The 21,230-nt window shown below is 45.6% G+C and overlaps 1 protein-coding gene across 1 annotated transcript in view; it reads left to right on the plus strand.

Moving 5' to 3' along the window:
* The window catches only part of LOC144593406 (CUB and sushi domain-containing protein 1-like), a 1,892,487-nt gene that overhangs the window by 1,255,511 nt on the left and 615,746 nt on the right, over positions 1-21,230 (plus strand). Inside the window, exons 9-10 of the mRNA XM_078398909.1 lie at positions 6,796-6,920; positions 13,316-13,437. Coding sequence (XP_078255035.1) covers positions 6,796-6,920; positions 13,316-13,437 — 247 coding nt within the window. The remainder of the gene's footprint in view (positions 1-6,795; positions 6,921-13,315; positions 13,438-21,230) is intronic.

The raw sequence follows: 21,230 nt of genomic DNA on the forward strand, positions 1-21,230 counted from the left end.
CTCATCCCACAAATGCATGTTCCTTACAAATGTGGCACCATTTAAAAGGGAAATAAACAGGCTTTCCAACGGTATAAGATTTATTGCCAAGAAGCATTGTTACAGCAAAGAAATAATCTACCAAACACAAATCTCCTTACTTTTTGTGCTATGTTATATATATGCACCAAAGAAAGCATTTGATCGGGATGCATCACAGCAGGGTTTGGGAACAGCTCCATCCGAGACCGCAAGAAATTGCAACGTATTGTTGATGCTGCCCAGACTATCACACAAACCAACCTCCCTTCCCTTGACTACATTTACACATCACGCTGCCTCGGAAAGGCCAGAAGCATAATCAAGGACGAGTCGCATCTTGGCAACTCCCTCTTCTCCCCTCTCCTATCAGGGAAAAGGTAAAGAAAGGTGAAAACATACACCACCAGATTCAGGGACTGTTTCTTCCCAGCTGTTATCAGGCAACTGAACTATCCTACACAACCAGAGAGCAGTCCCGGACTACTATGTTCCTCATCGGTGAACCTTGGACTACCTTTAACCAAACTGATCTCCCGGTGGCCGAGCACTTCAACTCCCCCTCCCATTCCCAGTCTGACCTTTCTGTCATGGGCCTCCTCCAGTGCCATAGTGAGGCCCACCGGAAATTGGAGGAACAGCACCTCATATTTCGCCTGGGCAGTTTGCAGCCCAGTGGTATGAACATCGACTTCTCCAACTTTAGATAGTTCCTCTGTCCCTCCCTTCCCCTCCTCCTTCCCAGATCTCCCTCTATCTTCCTGTCTCCACCTATATCCTTTCTTTGTCCCGCCCCCCTGACATCAGTCTGAAGAAGGGTCTCGACCCGAAACGTCACCCATTCCTTCTCTCCCGAGATGCTGCCTGACCTGCTGAGTTACTCCAGCATTTTGTGAATAAATCGATTTGTACCAGCATCTGCAGTTATTTTCTTATACTACCTTTGATCAGACTTGACGGGTTTTTCCTTGCACTAAACATTATTCCCTTATCATGTACCTATACACTGCAAATGGCTCAATTGTAATCATGTATTGTCTTTCCGCTGACTGGTGAGCACACGACCAAAGCTTTTCACTGTACCTCAGTACACGTGATAATAAACTAAACTAAACTATTATTAAAATATGGGGAAAGTGTTTGGCACAAAAGTGCTGGCAGATATTTATCATTTTAATGTAAATGGAATGGAGACAAATATGTCTAAATAATCAAAAGGAGGTGTAACTACAAATTATTAAAGACTATAATTTGTAATTGTATACGACAGGAAGTGGCGGTGCGGTGCAGCAGCTGCGGCTCGCCTGCAGTCCGCTTGTCTTTTGTTGTTTTTTGTCTTAATTGTAGTGTTTAGATGTGATGTATTGTTTTTTGTGGTTGTGTGGGGGGGGGACCTGTAAAATTGTCTCTTCCAGATGGTGACGCGACCTTTTTTTACTGGGTCGTGTCTCCGTTCCCGCTGCGGCCTACCATCGGCCAAACACCTGGAGCTGGCGGCCTCCAGCTGGGACCACCTGGGGTCTGGTTCCCAGAGCCCGTGGACCGGACTTACCACCTGCAGAGCTGGCTGCCTTTGGAGGCTGTAGTGGCGCTGCCAGTGTGGCTGCGACTCGCCTTCGGAGGCCTCGGAGGCTTCGGCCGCGGGCCACGTGGACGTCGGAAGCTCTCAGGCCCCTGGGTGGGAGCCGATCGCGGGAGCTTCGGCAGTGGCAGCGTCTTCGCCCGCCACCAATCGCGGGGCTTGGGTCGGCCCGCTGCGGACCTTTCACCGTCCGGCACGGCCTGGAACAGGCCGCGGGATTTTCTCCGCCTGGCGGGGGCTTCAATGTCGGGTGCCCTGACGTGGCTATTTCAACAACCTGACCGCGGGAGAAGACGGCAGGGAAAGATATTCTGGCCTTCTATCACAGTGAGGAGGTGACTGGAGGAGACTCACTGTGATGGATGTTTCTTTTTTTTGTTTTGTGTTGGTTTGTGAATGTGTGTGTTATTACTTATTTTTATTGCTCTTATTGTTGGACTGTGGGTAACGGAATTTCGTCCAAAAGACTTGTTTTTTGGATGACAATAAAGGCCATTCTGATTCTGATTCTGATGATCAAATAGGAACATTAGAGTATTCACCGTCTATGCCAGCATGTAAATCGGTATTACACTTGGATTGTTATATATTTCTGAAGAGATTGATGAGAGGCATGATTACCTATGTTGGACTATAAGTGGAAGGTACAGAATGTGGTGAAGGATGAGTTTTTGATTGAGGTCAGATGTTAGTCAAAATCACCGCGTAGTCATAAACAGACACATGCATAAAATATACATTTTTACTTATGCTGATAAACATAAGTAGAAACAATTCTGGCGGAACACAAGATTTGTTATGTTTATGCTTTCAGCAATGCCTCTGGATAATTCTTATTTAGGATGTAAACTGGAACTGTACACTTTTCATTTGTAAAAAAAATTGCAGCAGTTTTGTTTCATTTCATTTAGAGTGAATTTTTATTTCAGGCGGCACAGTGGCGCAGCAGTAGAGTTGCTGTCTTACAGCGCCCGGGTTCGATCCTGACTACGGGTGCTGTCTGTATGGAGGTTGTACGTTCTCCCTGTGACCACGTGGGTTTCTTTGGGTGCACCGGTTTCTTTCCACACTCCAAAGACATACACTATTGTAAATTAATTCGCTTTTGTAAATAGTAACGTCCCTTGTGTGTAGGATAGTGCTCGTATACGAGGTGATCGCTGGTCAGCATGGACTGGTGGGCCAAAGTTCCTGTTTCTGTGTTGTATCTCTAAAGTTTAGTTCAGAGTCTAAAGTCTAAAGTCTAAAGCTGTATGTAGGATTTTGAGATTTTTGAGATTTTTTTTCATTAGTTTGCACAACTTTTCTTCCAAGATCCGACCTCATTGGGACTTCTGCTCTGATCGGTAGATCTGTTCCCATAGCCGACTTCCACAGCCAACTTTGTGGCGATTTTCGCAGCATCTGTGACCATGGGCCCTGCTAGAGTGGTCAGTAGGTGTCTGCTCCAAGAATCGGCATGCCACGTTTGACTGATCTGGATAGGGCCCGTGCGATAGGGCAACTTCAAGCTGGTGTTCCGCAAAACCAAGTTGCGGCATTATTTGGAGTGAGCCCTAGTACCATCTCCAAAGTGAAGGCCAAGTTCCATATAACGGGGGATGTCAGAGACAGGTCGCGAAGTGGGCGTCCCAAGAAGACGACACCTGAAGAAGACCGTTTCCTCACCCTGTCAGCACTTAGGAACCGTAGGCTGTCTTCTACAGATTTGCAGTCAAGGTTTGCAGGACGATATGGCCGACGGCTCTCAGCCCAGACAATTCGGAACAGACTGCACGCAGCCGATCTCCGGTCTCATAGGGCTGCCAGGAGGCCTGCCATGACTGCCCTTCACCGTCAGGCCCGTTTGCGCTGGTGTCGGCAACACGTGCACTGGAACCTGAACATGTGGAGGAACGTTATATTCAGCGATGAGTCCAGATTCTGCCTACGGCAGTTGGATCATAGGGTCAAAGTGTGGAGAAGACACGGAGAACACTATGCTGATTGCTGCACCGATAGAGTAACATCTTTTGGTGGAGGCAGTGTGATGGTGTGGGGCGGCATCTCCCTCACTGGAAAAACGAGGCTTGTCATCATTGGAGGCAATCTCAATGCAGAGAGATATCGAGATGAGATTCTGCAACCAGTGGCAATCCCATATCTCCACAGTCTGGGACCAAACTCTATCCTCCAAGATGACAATGCTCGCCCCCACAGAGCAGGGTTTCTCAGAGACTACCTCCAGAATTTGGGTGTGGAGAGGATGGAATGGCCTGCCAGCAGTCCTGACCTCAACCCCATTGAAAACTTGTGGGATCAGCTTGGGCGTGCTGTTCGTGCCAGAGTGACCAACACAACCACATTGGCTGACTTGCGACAAATGCTGGTTGAAGAATGGGATGCCATCCCACAACAGTGTGTGACCAGGCTGGTGACCAGCATGAGGAGGAGGTGCCAGGCTGTTGTGGCTGTGTATGGTTCTTCCACACGCTACTGAGGCTCCTGTTTATTAAATGAATAAATTGTTAAATTGCCAATATGTCTTGTTTCTTCAGACTTCAATCATCCAATCCACCAAACAACACCGAACAAGAGTCAATGGCAGAATAAGCTGTTTGGCATTGGCAGAGAAGATTTGGCAGATTTTTCATGGGCGCAACCCACATACTCAGCTCTGCTGCTCATCCCACAAATGCATTTTCCTTACAAATGTGGCACCATTTAAAAGGGAAATAAACAGGCTTTCCAACGGTATAAGATTTATTGGCAAGAAGCATTGTTACAACAAAGAAATAATCTACCAAACACAAATTTCCTTACTTTTTATGCTATGTTTATATATAAATAATATTTAATGAGTTTCAGAAGCAGACAAAGTGCACAGATTTAAAGATAGTGTAAGATACGTGATGTGCTCTATATGAATCAAATTTAATTATTTTTGTATACACACTTAATTATTTACGGAAATGCAGTTCAAGAAGCATGTCTATTTCTTTATTTCACTGTGATGGATTATAAGCTTCATTTTTAAGAGTAGTGTCAAAAGGAGATGAACTTGCTTATCTTGCTTCATATTTCCAATGAGAAACACGAAACACAGGGGTGGCACAGCGGCAGAGTTGCTGCCTTACAGCGCCAGAGACCCATGTTCGATCCTGACTACGGGCACTGTCTGTACGGCCTTTGCATGTCCTCGCTGTGACCGCTTGGGTTTTCTCCGGCTACACCGGTTTCCTCTCACATTGACAATGTGCAGTAATTTTGAAAATGTAACGAACATAACCGTTCTGCTTTCCTCCTGTTGTATACCTCCGAGTTAGAATATAGTTGTAACCCCCACAATTAAAATGTGGACTACGGAAATGACAGAGACCCTGCATTTGGAAAAAATAAGGTTTGCCTTAATCGACAAACCTGAGTTATTTTAAAAAATATGGTCTCCATTTATTGAATTTTTAGAAAAGTAAATGTTTGGCACAGGACTAAAATAAAAAATTTAAATTAAAAGTTGAAACTTGAGTTAGGGGTTGGATGCACAACTGTGGTTATTGTCTCCCGGATCTACTCCCTTTAATTTTTATTGTTAGATCCTTTTTTTTAAACCCTCTTATTCTCTCTCCCCAAGTTTATAGTTTTTTATTTTTATTTTTACTTTCTCTCTTCAAAAATTTAAAAATTGAAGCTATGTAAGAACTTTGTAACAAATGTGTTTTTTCTTATTTCTATTTGTACATATGCTTTTCAAAAATAAAAAATATTTTTAAAAAAATAAAAAAAGAATATAGTTGGAACAAAGGATGGAGTATTGTTTCTATGATTCCATTTCCATGGAACAGTACAGACCAGAAACCTTTGGCCCACAATGACTGTGCCAAGTTGAACTGATCTCATCTGCCTGTACATGATTCACATCCCTCTCTTCCTTGCACTTCCATGTGCTGTGATGAAAGGTCCCCTTTAAGATCTGCTCCTCTCCCAGCCTCAGGTAAATGAGCCACAGCCAAGTCCAATTAAGTCCATTGGCCCTATTAACCCGATCCGACAAACATACTTCTTATAAATCCTGGGGTCAGAGAGGAAGGTGTGGGGTTGATTCCAGGATCACCAGAATTGAAGCCCATCTGGTGAGTTCACTGTCCTGTGTGCCAGTGTATTCATTATTGATCTGGTGTCATGACTGCTGTCACAGTGTATTCAAATCTCGGCTTGTGGTTTCCCTCAATTACTTCAGGTTTGGTTCTTTACAGTTGTGTTTGGTTCCTTGCTGGTATTGGTAATTGTTTATTATTGTCACATGTATTAAGTGAGACATTGTTTTGGGTGCCGTACAGGTATTCACTATTGATCCGGCGTTATTTCCAACATCACAGTGACAACCTAAAATAAAAGTCACAGAATCATACAGTGTGGAAACAGGCCCTTTGGTCCAATGTGCCCACACTAGCCAACATGTCCCATCCACACTAGTACCACTTCCCTGTATTTGGCCCATATCACTCAGAACCTGTCCTATCCATGTACCTGTCTAATTGTTTCTTAAGCTTTGTGATGGTCCCTCCTGCAATTACCTCCTCCAGCAACTTGTTCCACTCTTTGTGTGGAAATGGTTACCCCTCAGATTCCTATAAACTCTTTTCCCCTTCACCTTAAACCTATGTCCTCTGGTTCTTGATTCCCCTACTCTGGGCAAACTTTGTGTGTCTACCTGACATATTCCACTCATGATTTTATACACTTCTGTAAGATAACCCCTCATCCTCCAGCGCTGCAAGGCCTAAAGTCCCAGCCTGCTCAACCTCTACCTAAAGCTCAGACCCTCAAGTCCTGGCAACATCTTTGTAAATCTTCTCTGCGGCTAATCTAACTTAACAACATCTTTCCAATAACATGGTGCCCAGAACTGAACACAATACTCAAAATGTGGCCTCACCAAAGTCTTATACAACTGCAACATCTATATATCCCAACTTCTGTACTCAATTCCCTGATTGATGAAGACCAATGTGCCAAAAGCCTTTTTGACCACCCCTTGTTAAAACAAAGCAGCTTGCAGAAATCCATTCCCTACCTAAAAGTAGCAGGATTGCCAGTGGATGCTTCAAGTAAGGATTGTTTCTCATGTAGCTTTGTGCACTAATAGATTTAATTGAAGGAAAGGAGAGTTATTGACAGGAGTAACGTTTTGTGATCCTGTTTTGTGTTTGCATCAGATTGGGAGCCATTTTGCAGTTCTCCTGTGATGATGGCTATGTGCTTCAGGGGTCAAAAAGCATCACTTGTCAGAAGGTGACCGACACGCTATCTGCCTGGAACGACCACCGACCTGTCTGCCGGGGTAAGCAATCAAAGAATGATTTGCAGATCGAGTTGTTTCACCTGAAGGCCATCGGCTTGGCCACCTGTCTTTCTTGAATGCTGTGGAATTGAGAGATACAGCTTGGAAACAGGCCCCTCACTGCCTCGAGTCCACGCTGACCATCAATCGCCGGTTCACTCGTTCTATGTTATTCTATGTTTTCATCCACTCCCTAAACACTAGGGGCATTTATCTTTAGAGAGATCCATTAACCCAAAACTTGCACGTCTTTGGAGTGTGGGAGAAAACCAGAGCAGTCGGAGAAATCCCCACGTGGTCACAGGGAGAACACAGACAGCACCCAAGCCATCTGGGTCATGGCTCTACCAGCTGTGCCATTGTGCAGTCCAGTGGATTACCTTCTGGGTCAGTGTCATGTCATCCACTGGATTAACAACTACACATCTTCAAAAGATGTACGGGTTCTTTATCCACTAAGAATAGAAAATAATCACAGTTAGAACAATAAAATGGTCCCACGCTCTAATGCTCAAAAGGAACTTTACAGTTCAGTAAACCCTTTTATAACAGACCATTTGGGGGGGGGGGGGTGGAATAGTATCCATTATTGCCGATAATCTGCTGAAAACGAGTAAGATATTGTTATTGTAGCTCGTTGAAACAAAGAACTCCAGGTGACGGTTAATAAACAAATGGACACTAAGTGCTGGAGTAATTCAGTGGTCGGGCAGCATCTCTGCAGAACATTGATAGATAACATCGGGAACCTTCCTCAGACTAATTCAGTCGGCTAGGTTACTCCAGCACGTTAAAACTAGATGCCGATGGTGCCGGTCTGCACCAGCGAGCCCTTCTTCACCCACTGCACAGTCCGGTGATGGGTCAGAAGGATGAGAGGAGATCTTATCGAAACGTATAAGATTATTAAGGGGTTGGACATGTTAGAGGCAGGAAACATGTTCCCAATGTTGGGGGAGTCCAGAACAAGGGGCCACAGTTTAAGAATAAGGGGTAGGCCATTTAGTCAGAGAGTTGTGAATCTGTGGAATTCTCTGCCTCAGAAGGCAGTGGAGGCCAATTCTCTGAATACATTCAAGAGAGAGCTAGATAGAGCTCTTAAGGATAGCGGAGTCAGGGGGTATGGGGAGAAGGCAGGAACGGGGTACTGATTGAGAATGATCAGCCATGATCACATTGAATGGCGGTGCTGGCTCGAAGGGCCGAATGGCCTCCTCCTGCGTCTATTGTCTATTGTCTATTGTGTCTGTTGTTGCGGCTCATGTTGTAGCGCCTTGGGACGGCATTTTCTTCAGGCTGCTGCCAACAACAGGACGTGATCAATCACGGTGGGGCTCTTCCCCCCCCCCTCCCCCTCACCAGCTGCCCCTTCACCCAGCCAGCCATCAATCTGTCCACTGCCCGCTCCCAAGGTGGTCTATGCCGGCGACTCTGGAGGAGGAGGGGGTGGTGGTGGAATGAGGAGAAGGAGGTGGGAGTGGAGAGAGTCCAATTTGACAGAGCAATGGAGTAGGGGGCAGCAGTGGAGGAAGGGATAGTCCAAGTGAAACGAGCGACAGAAGAAAGAGGAGGAGGCGGTGGTGAAGTGGGGAGGTGAGTCCAAGTGGACAGATCGATGGAAGAAAGGGGAGAGAGAGAAGGAGTGGACAAAGCGACGACCAACAGGAATAAGCGGCGGCTGGTGAGAGGGGAGGGAGCCTCATGGTGACCGAGCGCGTCCTGTCATTGGTGGCGGCCTGAAGAAAGCTCTGTCCCCATGGGCTCCAACGTGAGCCGCATCAACCGGAGCGAGCGGTGGGTGCAGAAGAGCTCGCTGGTGCACCTTACAAACCGGGCCCGGGAAAAGTTGGGATGGCATCAGTCCATCCGCTATAAACAAAGTCCGTTAACATGAGCCGTTGCTGTACTTTTGAAATCTTCAAGGATTTGTGTTAGTGTAAAACCATGTTCACTCTCCACACAGTTGTGGCTGCAGCACTGGATTGGCCATGGATTAATTTGGTGTTTGATGGCTCTTGGCCTGTACTCATTGGAATTCAGAAGGATGAGAGGTGGGGGGGGGGGGGGGATAGACAATAGGTGCAGGAGTAGGCCATTCAGCCCTTCCAGCCAGCACCACCATTCACTGTGATCATGGCTGATCATCCACAATCAATACACCGTTCCTGCCCTCTCCCCATACCCCCTTACTCCGCTATCTTTAAGAGCTCTATCTAACTCTCTCGAAAGCATCCAGAGAATCAGCCTCCACTGCCTTCTGAGGCAGAGAATTCCACAGATTTACAACCCTCTGAGTGAAAAAGTTTTTCCTCATCTCCGTTCTAAATGGCCTACCCCTTATTCTTAAACTGTGGCCCCTGGTTCTACACTCCCCCAACATCGGGAACATGTTTCCTGCCTCTAACGTGTCCAATCCCTTAATAATTTTGTACGTTTCAATAAGATCCCTGCTCATCCTTCTAAATTCCAGTGTATTCAAGTCCAGGCGCCCCATTCTTTCAACATATGACAGTCCCGCCATTCCGGGAATTAATCTTGTGAACCTATGCTGCACTCCCTCAATAGCAAGACTGTCCTTCCTCAAATTTGGAGACCAAAACTGCACACAGTACTCCGGTCGTGGTCTCGCTAGAACCTTGTACAACTGCAGAAGGACCTCTTTGCTCTTTTTGTCAACTCCTCTTGTTATGAAGGCCAATATTCCATTGGCTTTCTTCACTGCCTGCTGTACCTGCATGCTTCCTTTCAGTAACTGATGGACAAGGACACCCAGATCTCGTTGTACTTCCCCTTTTCCTAACTTGACACCATTCGGGTAATAATCTGTCTTCCTGTTCTTGCCACCAAAGTGGATAACCCATTTATCCACATTAAACTGCATCTGCCCACTCACCCAACCTGTCCAAGTCACCCTGCATCCTCATAGCATCCTCATAGCATCCTCCTCACAGTTCACACTGCCACCCAGCTTTGCGTCATCAGCAAATTTGCTAATGTTACTTTTAATCCCTTCATCTAAGTCATCAATGTATATTGTAAATAGCTGCGGTCCCAGTACCGAGCCTTGCAGTGCCCCACTAGTCACTGCCTGCCATTCTGAAAGGGACCCGTTAATCCCTACTCTTTGTTTCCTGTCTGTCAACCAATTTTCTATCCATGTCAATACCCTATCCCCAATACCATATGTTCTAATTTTGCCCACTAATCTCCTATGTGGGACCTTATCAAAGGCTTTCTGAAAGTCCAGGTACACTACATCCACTGGCTCTCCCTTGTCCATTTTCCTAGTTACATCCTCAAAAATTTCCAGAAGATTAGTCAAGCATGATTTCCCCTCTGTAAATCTATGCTGACTCAGAACGATCCTGTTACTGCTATCCAAATCTGGCGCTTTTTCATCTGTTATAATTGACTCCAGCATTTTCCCCACCACCGATGTCACATTGAAACTTACCAAATAGTGAAAGGCCTGGATAGAGTGGATGTGGAGAGGATGTTTCCACTAGTGGAACAGTCTCGGACCAAAGGGCACAGCCTCAGAATCAAAGGACATACCTTTGGAAAAGTGATGTGGAGGAATTTCTTTCGTTAGCGGGTGGTGAATCTGTGAAATGTATTGCCACAGAGGGCTGTAGAGGCCAAATCATTGGGTATTTTTAATGTGGATATTGACAGATTATTGATCAGTACGGGTGTCAAAGGTTATGGGGAGAAGGCAGGAGAATGGGGTTGAGAGGGAGAGATAGATCAGCCATGATTGAATGGCGGAGTGGACTCGTTGGGCCGAATTCTGTTCCTATGACGTATGAACTTAATTCTAGATATGAGAGCAGCTTGCCTTTAATTAGAAGGAATGATGCGTTTCATTAATAGATATGGTCTCATGGAAAATTAACGCATGCATTTTATTTCGTGCCTTCCTCAAAACACTTTATGAGAGCGATATCAAGTTGATTTTAGCAGCGAGTTGCACCAGTTGACTGAAAGGTTCATCCAACGTTGAGGCACCAAGGAGATTGTTAAAGGAAGCAGAGTAGATGTGGAGATGTAGAAATGCTCAGAGAGGAAGTTCCAGAACTCTAAGCCTTGCCAACTGTAGGCACGTGTGTGGCAATAATGGGGCCATAAAAACCTATGGTTCAGGGGCAAAGATCTTGGAGGGTTGTAGGAGCCAATGGAGATGGGAAAGGCCTTGGTCAATGATGAATGTGATAGTAAATGTAGCACTGTTAAATCTGAGCGCCAACAACAACAACAACAACAGTAGTGCATTTAAATAATTGGTGTCATATAAAACAATCTTCTGAAAGACTTTGATGGAGTCTTATCAAATAAAATTTGACCAAGAATCATGTAAAGGAATAAGACGATTTACAGAGTTAAATAAATAAAAGCTAAATCCAGCATCCTTCCCCACTCCATCTAAGTAAAAAAGGGAGACAAGGGCTACACAGTGGTGGTGCTGCTTTACAGCACCAGAGACACTGGTTCGATCCTGACTCTGAGTGGAGCGGTGGGGGGGAGATGGAGAGATAAGGAATGCAAGAGCTACGAAATGAGAGAAATCAAAATTCATACCACTGGACTGTGAGCTGCTCAAGCAAAATATGAGGTGTTGCTCCTCCAATTTGTGTGTGGCCTCATACTGACAATGTATAGATTGTTTTATTGTATAATAAAGCAACGTATAAAATATACATTGTTTTATTATACAATAAAACAATGTATATTGTCTCTGAGTTAAAATCTTAAAATTTCACATCAAAGAGCCTCGAAGAGAATTCTCCAATGTTGGGTAGCTCGCTAACAAGGAGAGAACAATTTTGCCAGACATGCTGCATTGAGTCTGGGTTCTGTTTTGCCTCTGCTTTCACACAGGGAAAATGGATGGGAAATAAATGGTATCTTTACAAAGCCCACATTGCATGGAAAGATATGGAATAAAACTATCAATTGACCTAGTGGGGAACTGAATATTTTGAGGATTACTGCACCTCAGCCAAGCATGCTGTGGGCATTTAATTGATTTCCGACTTCCAAAATGACTTTTTATTGTATTTTCATGCACAGCGCGGCACTGTACAACTATAATATGGCAAGGGAAATGCATGGAAGATGTTTTATCCACTGCTACTCATTTGCAGGCTAAAATGTGCAGGCAGGTCTTTTTTCTTGGAAGAGTGTCAATAATTCTCATCATAGTTGCGGTTGATTAAATCTTTAGACGTCAGTGATACTGCGTGGAAACAGGCCCTTTGGTCCACTGAGTCGACTCTGACCGGCAATCACCCCATACACTAGGACAGTCCGACTCACTGGGAACATTTTACACAAGCCAAAAACCCAACAAACCTGCACATCTTTGGAGTGTGGGAGGCAACCGGAGCACCCAGAGAAAACAGGGAATAGGTGCAAACTCCGCACAGACAGCAGCCGTAGTCAGGAACGAACCAAGGTCTCTGGCACTGTGAGGCAGCAGCTATGCCCGCTGTACTTCTGTGCCACCCTAAATCACAAGGAGAAAGTGGGAAATTATGCTGGGTGTCAGAGCTTTCAAAGAGAGGACAGGCAGCAGAAGATCCAAAACATCATGCGGTGTTTATTCTTTCCCATCCATAGTCTCTGGCCCATCCTATTGTGTGTCTCAATGGAGTGGCCTAGTTTATGTTTCCATGCTGCACCTAAAATCAGGGCGGCACGATAGCGCAGCGGTAGAGTTGCTGCCTTACAGCGCCATCGACCAGAGTTCAATCCTGACTACGGGTGCTGCCTGTACAACGTCCCCGTGACTGCGTGGGCTTTCTGCATGGGTGCTCCAGTTTCCTCCCACACTCAAGATGTGTAGGTTAATTGTCTTCTGTAAATTGTCCCTAGTGTGTAGGATAGTGCTAGAGTATGGGGTAATTGTTGGTCGCCGTGGGCTGAAGTGGCTATTTCCACGCTGTATCTCTGAACTCAACTGAGCAAGAAGCTCTTTGATCTTGACAGGCATTGCGATAGACATCTTCCCCTGAGTCTAGTGTCATGCATGAATGTTCTTCACTGGAGGCCAACGAATGAAGAGCAAACTTGATTAACATCCAGGCCAACACTGAATGAGTCAAGCTATGAATGAGTCACTCAACACTGAATGAGTCAAGCTGGATGCTTTCAACCGATCATCGTTTTGATGTGTCTAAAAGCAATCCCTTAAGAGAAACTTCAGACGTAAACCCATTCATTATCCAAAATGGGTTTTGCCTCCATTTGGACCATCCCCCATCTGTAGTGCTTCCGAACGAGGTTTATAACCGTCTGTGTTATTGCGTGCATGTAGAGAGACCGACTCTGAGGGACTTTGCTCTTTTTGCAACAGTTGTTATAACGCATGTTTCTAACTTTCAATTTTGATCCAGCAAGGACATGTGGCTCCAATCTTCGTGGTCCGAGTGGTGTCATCACTTCGCCCAACTACCCCGTCCAATATGAAAACAATGCCCACTGCATCTGGGTTATCAGCACCACAGACCCCGAGAAGGTGAGCACATTTTCACTGAGTCTTCGTTACCCGCTGTCTCTTTCTCTCTCTCTGTTAAATGGTTTGGCGAGGATGGCTGTTAATGGAAGGGATTACCAGCATGTAAAAACAATGCAATGTCATGAACTCTAGGACAATCCCAACTTTCACTTATTAGTTGCAGTTGTCTTTCTGTCTCTTGATCAAATGGGTTGACGTGGATGGCTGTCAATGGAAGGAATGGATTATCAACATGCATAAACAATGATATGTGATTAACTCCAAATGCCAGTGCTGTGTTTGTTTTGCTTGTTCACCATGGTGTAGCTCATTTTGGGTTCCGAAGCTTAGAAAGGTCTCAATCTGTATACCAGCAAATTATCTTTTAACAGGGCAGATGTTTAAGGATGATTAATATTCATTGCATTGTGGAAATAAAATTCTGAATGAATGTAAGCGTGGGGCAAATACAGGTCCACCACCAATTTTTCGGCCTCCTTGGTTGCAGCGCACTTGACCCACAATGTCTGTGCCAAACATGATGCTAAGATAAACTAATCTCACCTGCCTGCACATGATCCATACCCGTTTACTAAAGTACAGTAAACTATCTACTTTAGTTGAGAGATACAGCGCAGACACAGGCCCTTCGGCCCACTGAGTCCATGCCGACCAGCGATAACCAGCGACCAGCGATAAGGGCGGCACGGTAGCGCAGCGGTAGAGTTGCTGCTTTACAGCGAATGCAGCGCCGGAGACTCAGGTTCGATCCTGACTACGGGTGCTGCACTGTAAGGAGTTTGTACGTTCTCCCCGTGACCTGCGTGGGTTTTCTCCGAGATCTTCGGTTTCCTCCCACACTCCAAAGACGTACAGGTATGTAGGTTAATTGGCTGGGTAAATGTTAAAAAAGTTGTCCCTAGTGGGTGTAGGATAGTGTTAATGTACGGGGATCGCTGGGCGGCACGGACTTGGAGGGCCGAAAAGGCCTGTTTCCGGCTGTATATATATGATATGATGATAACCCCGAACACTAGCACTATCCTACGCACTAGGGACAATTTACCATTTTTACTGAACCCAAATTAGCCTACAAACTGTGTTTGGAGTATGGGTGGAAACCAGAGCACCCAGAGAAAACCACGCGGTCATGGGGGAGAACGTACAAACTCCATACAGACAGTACCCGCAGTCAGGATGGAACACAGATCTCTGGCGCTGTAAGGCAGCAACTCTACCGCTGCGCCACCGTGCCGCCAGCATGGTCCCGATCCGAAACATCACCTATTCCTTTTAATCCAGAGTTGCTGCCTGCCTTATTGAGTTACTCCACTACTCTGTGTCTAGATGTGGGCAAGCTTTGGCAGCAGTGTCCTCATCTGGATGGGATATCTGGTCCTGTCTTCATTGATCGTGGAGTTGGTTACAAGAGCTCCTGGAGCTGTGCAGCACAGTTTCTGGCCGGGACTGGCCCTTCAGACCACCAAGGCCATACTGACCTATTTTGTTGCCCATTTGCCTGCATCAGGACTCCATCCTTAAGTCCTGCCTGTTTAAGCATCCGTCTAAATGCTTCTCAAATGTAACTCTCCAGAGGTCGATGATAAGAAATTATTCTGCAGGAGGGAGGACATGCTGTTCCTCCACTTTGCGTTTAGCCTCACTCTGACAATGGAGGAGAGCAGGGACAGAAAGGTCTGTGTAGGAAGGGGAAGGAGAATTAAAGTGTCTGGCAACCGGGAGACCAGGTAGGTTCAGGTGGGCTGAGCGGAGGTGTTCCATGAAACGATCGCCCAGTCTGCATTTGGGCTCGCCAATGTATGAGTCCACATCTTGAACAATGGATACAGTAGATGAGGTTGGAGGAGGTGCAAGTGAACCTCTGCCTAACCTGAAAGGACTGTCGGAGTCCTGCAGATGCTGGTTTAAACCGAAGATAGACACAAAATGCTGGAGTCACTCATCGGGACAGACAGCATCTCTGGAGAGAAGGAATGGGCGACGTTTCGGGTCGAGACCCTTCTTCAGACTGAGTGCGTTTTCCATGTGTTCTCTGTTGCCAAAGACTTTTGGAAGGCTTTTAACCATCTCAATTAGTTAGGCTTTTGAAAATGATTTAAATAGACTTAATTTCTCCCCCCAAAATAAACATGTCCACACATCAATAAATATCAATATTAAAGACAATGAGGGGTGATTTGAAGATATAATAGGAACCTGAGGGGCATCCTTTTCACTTAGAAGCTGGTGGGTATATTTTAACAAGCTGCCAGACGAGCTAAAGAAGGGTCTCGACCTGAAACATCACCCATTCCTTCTCTCCAGAGATGCTGCCTGTCCCACTGAGTTACTCCAGCTTTATGTGTCTACCTTGGAGCTGCCAGACAAAGTGTTTACTTTACTTTTAGAGATACAGCGTGGAAACGGGCCCTTTGCTGCACTGAGTCAGTGTCGACCTGCAATCACCAGGTACACTAGTTGTATCCTACACTCCAGGGGCAATTTACTGAAGCCAATTAACCTACAAACCTGCATGTTTTTGGTGTGTTGGTGGAAACCGGAGTACTCGGAGAAAACCCACACGGTCGCAGGGAGATCGTACAAGCCCCATATAGATCCTGACTAAGTGTGCTATCAAACAAAGTTTGTACGTTCTCCTTGTGATCGCGTAGGTTTTCTCCGGGTGCTCCGATCTCCTCCCACACTCCAAAGATACGCGGGTTGGTAGGTTAATTGCCTTCTCTAAAATTGTAAATTGTCCCTGGTGTGTAGGATAGTGCTAGTGTCCAGGGTGATCGCTGGTCACCACGGATTCAGTGGGACGAAGGACACATGGGACGAAGGACACATGCTGTGTCTCTAAATTCTAAATAGGTTAGTATGCCACAAACTGGCTTGCTTCCCTCAGTTCGTTCTGACAAACCAAATAAAAATGTGCCTTCAGCAAAGTGAATCCCTCTTGACAGTATTTGCATTAATAAACCTTGTGACGCCAAGGATCTGCAAAAATAGCAATCACTTACCTTGGGAATTAGTATTGGTTCCCTGTAATCTGATTGCATTTAAATCTGGCATTCCTCAGGAGACGGGATGATGCAGGAAGCAAACCTGAGACCTTCTGTGAAGCATGGCAGAGCTTTTGCAAGCACACTTGCTTTGCTCCTGTCGCATGTCAAGACTTGCAGCGGTCACGTGGCATTGGAGAGGCTGTGTGAATAAAGATGCATCATTCTGAGGAATACCACAATTTATCACAGCCGAGAGGAATATAAGGGGTATCTGTCAGTAACAGACAGACAGGAAATTGTGGGACACAGATTAATTCACTTTCGAGATACAGCATGGAAATAGGTCCTTTGGCCCACTGAAACAACAACGACCATCGATCACCCGTTCACCCTCGTTCTATGTGATCCCTCTTTCTTACCCACTCCCTGCACACTACGGGCAATTTACAGAGGCCAGTTAACCTGCAAGCCCACACTCCTGGGAGTGTGGGAGGAAACCAGAGCACCCGGAGGAAAGCCACGTGGTCACAGAGAGAATGTGCAAACTCCACACAGACGGCAGTCAGGATCGAGCCTGGGTATATAGTGCTGTCAGGCAGTGGTTCTACCAGCTGCACCCAATTGTTCCACTGATGATCTATAGTTTAGTTTAGATACATCGTGGAAACAGGCCCTTCGGCCCACCAAGTCTGCACCGACCAGCGATCTCCGCACATTAACACTATCCTACACACGAGGAGCATTTCTTTTTCTTAATCTGATGAATTGTCTTCTCTGTGTCTCTCTTTCCCAATCTTTTGAGTACTTCCAACATCTGCTGTCATTGTTTCAGGTTCCCAGCGTCTACAGTTTATTGAATTTCACTTAATCCAAATTTAATGCAAGGTTGCATCCGATCTTTCTTTTCCACTGGATTACTGGACAACCTTGGAGACGGACTTGGGTGGCACAGTGGCACAGCGCTACAGTTGCCGCCTCACAGCGCCAGAGACCCGGGCTGAATCCTGACTACGGGTGTTGTCTATACGGAGTTTGTACGTTCTCCCTGTGATCGCGTGGGTTTTCTCCATGAGCTGCGGTTTCCTCCCACACTCCGGAGAAGTACAGGTTTGTGGGTTAATTGGCTTCTGTAAATTGTGCACATTAGGGATACAGCCTGGAGGCACGACCTTTGTCCCACCAAGCCAATTCCAACCAACAATCACCCTGTGCACGTCTTTGGAGTGTGGTAAGAAACCACAGCTCCTGGAGACAACCCACGCAGTCACAGGGAGAACATACAAACTCCGTACAGACAGCACCCTTAGTCAGGATTGAACCTGGGTCTCTGGCATTGTAAGGCAGCAACTCTACGCATGTTTCGAAGAACATGCCCTTCGAAACACCGCAGACTGTCAACGGCCCACTTTGTGATACACAAAGAGACCTGGGAATATGTGAGATTTCAGCTCTCCGTAAATATTTTGCTCAGGCTGAAACAAATGTACAGCTTTATTTCTTTAAAAGATTAGTGGGAAGCAGAAACAAAGCACAGCAGAACATCAAACATGCTTTTAGAACCATTATGAAGATTGAATATGTCTTGCAGATGTTGCCCTGGGGAAATGTTCTGCTGCATTTGTTTTGGAGAGTCACAGGATTGTGAGGTGACCTTAATGAAACATATCAGATCCCCAAGGAAGCACAAGGACAAAGGAGAGGAATGAGGGGACATAAGGTTCAGGGAGCACTCATTTAAAACTCGCGTACAGGGTCTACTTCTCACAAAGGATGGTGAATTTCTGGTCTCTAACCCGAGCTTGTGGACAGTGGATCATCGAGTTATTTAAAGAAAGGGTAGATACATACGCGGAAGATCAGCACAGTGGTGGAGTTTTTGTTAAAAGGTCCACTGCCCTTTTTGTTAAAAGGTCCACTGCCTTACAGCACCGGAGACCCGGGTTCGATCCTGACCTCAGGTGCTACCTGTGTGGAGTTTGTATGTTCTCCCTGTGACCTGCGTGGGTTTTCTCCGGGTACTCTGGTTCGTCCCACATCCCAAAGACGTGTAGGTTTGTAGGTTAATTGCCTTCTGTAAAATGTCCGTTGTGCGTAGGATAGAATTAGTGGACGGGTGACTGCTGGTCAGCGTTGGCCGAAGAACTTGTTTCCACGCTGTGTCTCCAAAGTGAACTCAGCTAATCAGGGAATGGAGGGCTGTGAGGGAACTTGTACATAAGAGTTGACACTTGAGGCAGATTAACCATGATCACATTGTAGGGCAGGGCAGGCTGAGTGAACTACTCCTGTTCCTGATTTCTAGTTTTTATAAACTGAGCATTTGCACAAATGCAGAAATTCAATCAAATTGCAAAGTGTTGGAAATTTGTTTCAAGCATTACCACTGAGATATTTTACTGTGAATTTACTGATTGGCTTCAAGGTATCAGCGCTGTATTAGGATTTATTTCCTTATCTCGCCCACAGATGATCAGAATAATTCCCATTATAGAATTAATGGTAATGTCCTTGCACATTACATCTCGTAAAAAATAAACTAAAGAAAGATTCTCAGCTCAAGGCAATGGGGGTTATGTAGATGTCATACAGAACAGAAACAAGCCTTTTGGCCCAACTTGCCTATGCCGAGCAAGATCTCCATTTATGTTAGTCCCACCTCTCTGCGTTTGCCCCATATCCCTCTAAACCTTTCCTATCCAAGTACCTCTCCAAATGTCTGCAATCAACAAATTCAGATTTTTTCTTTTTTCTTTTTTCTTTTTATAACACCCTAGGAAGTGAAAGTGGGCACATAGATGAGTACATTACAGGGGCAGGCCCTTCGACCTACAATGTCTGTGCTGTACATAATGTCAAGACCGACACTTATCTACCTGCACTTAACCCATCTCCCTCCATTCCCTGCATATCCATGTGCCTATGCAAAAATGTCTCAAATGCTACTTATTGTATCCGCCTCTCCCATCATCCCCGGCAGTACATTCCAGCACCCTCAACGAGAAAAAAATACTTGCCCTGCACATCGCCTTTAAACTTTGCCCCTAAAGCTACCCCCTCTGGTATTTTATTTTTTCCATCCTGGTGGAAAAAGGATTCTGACTATCTACCTTATCAATGCCTCTCATAAATGATCCATTCTCCTCCAGAAAACACTTGAATCAGGTTTAGTTCGGTTTATTATTGTCACGTTTACTGCAGCACAGTGAAAAACTTTTGATGCGTACTAGTTTAGTTTAGAGACACAAGCACAGGCCCTTCAGCCTACCAAGTCCGCGCCAACCAGCAATCATCCTTACGCTAGTTCTATCCTACACACTTACAGAATAATTTGCAGAAGCTAATTAACCTACAAACCTGCACATCTTTGGAATGTGGGGGGAAACCAGAACACTCGGGGGGGAAAACCCATGAGATCACGGGGAGAGCGTACAATCTCCATAAAGACAGCACCCGTAGTCAGGATTGAACCCGGGTATCTGTCGTTGTGAGGCAGCAACTCTACCGCTGCACCACTGGGTCATCCTTTGGGTTGAAGGGTTTTTGTTAATGAAGGGAAATGTGATATGTCCGAAGAAGGGTCCCAGAAACATCACCTATTCCTTTTTTCCAAAGATGCTGACCTGCTGAGCTTCTCCAACCTTTTTGTGTCTATCTTCTGTGAGAAGTAGGGCATTTCTTTACTTCTGGAACAGATTAAGGTTGAGCAGCGAGTTAACGATTGCAAAGACTAACAAAGTAAATAACGCTGGATTGTTGCTGTTGGTCAGTTGCACAGCAACCATAGATTTGTGATAGTAACAGGAAGCATTAAATCATTGATTGGAAAACAACTTTCACTCGCGTTGACTGCGATGTGGAATTGATGGACACATAAAGTTGGAGTAACTCAACGGGTCAGGCAGCATCTCAGCTTTTGGCCCACAGTGAGGTTCCTATTGAACGTATGCAGTGGTTCATATCTGCCTCCCTTTGGAATTCATAAGTTCACAAGTCATCAATAGGCCATTCGGCCCATCGAGTCTACTCGGCCATTCAGTCATGGCTGATCTATCTTTCCCTCTCAACCCCTTTCTCCTGCCTTCTCCCCACGGATGCTGTGGGCTGACAGGCGTGTTTCCACGCAGTATCTCTAAATGTAAATAAACTTAAAGCTGGTAGGAAAAGGAGTTGTTTTCTCATCCATTTCCAATTTGGACATCACGTCCCATAAACCACCTCTGATCTATGATTCATCCCAATTTCATGCATTGAAAAAATAAAATTGATTTGGAGGCAATGAAGTTGCCTTTCAACCTACTCGCCCTTCCAGTTATCTGTCAGTAACTGCAGTCCTGTGAAAACTTAATTTCACCCTTTCATCTTTCACCCTTTCTTTGCTGAACTATTTGTACCAAATATTGAGGATCAGAGGACATAGGTTTAAGGTGAAGGGGGAAAAGATTTAATAAAAATCCCAGGGGTAACTTTTTCACACACAGAGTGGTGGGTGTATGGAATGAGCTGCCGGAGGAGGTAGTTGAGGCTGGGACTATCGCAACGTTCAAGAAACAATTAGACAGGTACATGGATAGGACTGGTTTGGAGGGATATGGTCCAAATGTGGGCAGGTGAGACTAGTGTAAACATAGAAACATAGAAACATAGAAAATAGGTGCAGGAGAAGGCCATTCGGCCCTTCGAGCCTGCACCGCCATTCAATATGATCATGGCTGATCATCCAGCTCAGTAACCTGTACCTACCTTCTCTCCATACCCCCTGATCCCTTTAGCAAAAAGGGCCACAGAAAACTCCCTCTTAAATATAGC

The sequence above is a fragment of the Rhinoraja longicauda genome, chromosome 5 (assembly GCF_053455715.1).
Source record: "Rhinoraja longicauda isolate Sanriku21f chromosome 5, sRhiLon1.1, whole genome shotgun sequence".
NCBI lineage: Eukaryota > Metazoa > Chordata > Chondrichthyes > Rajiformes > Arhynchobatidae > Rhinoraja > Rhinoraja longicauda.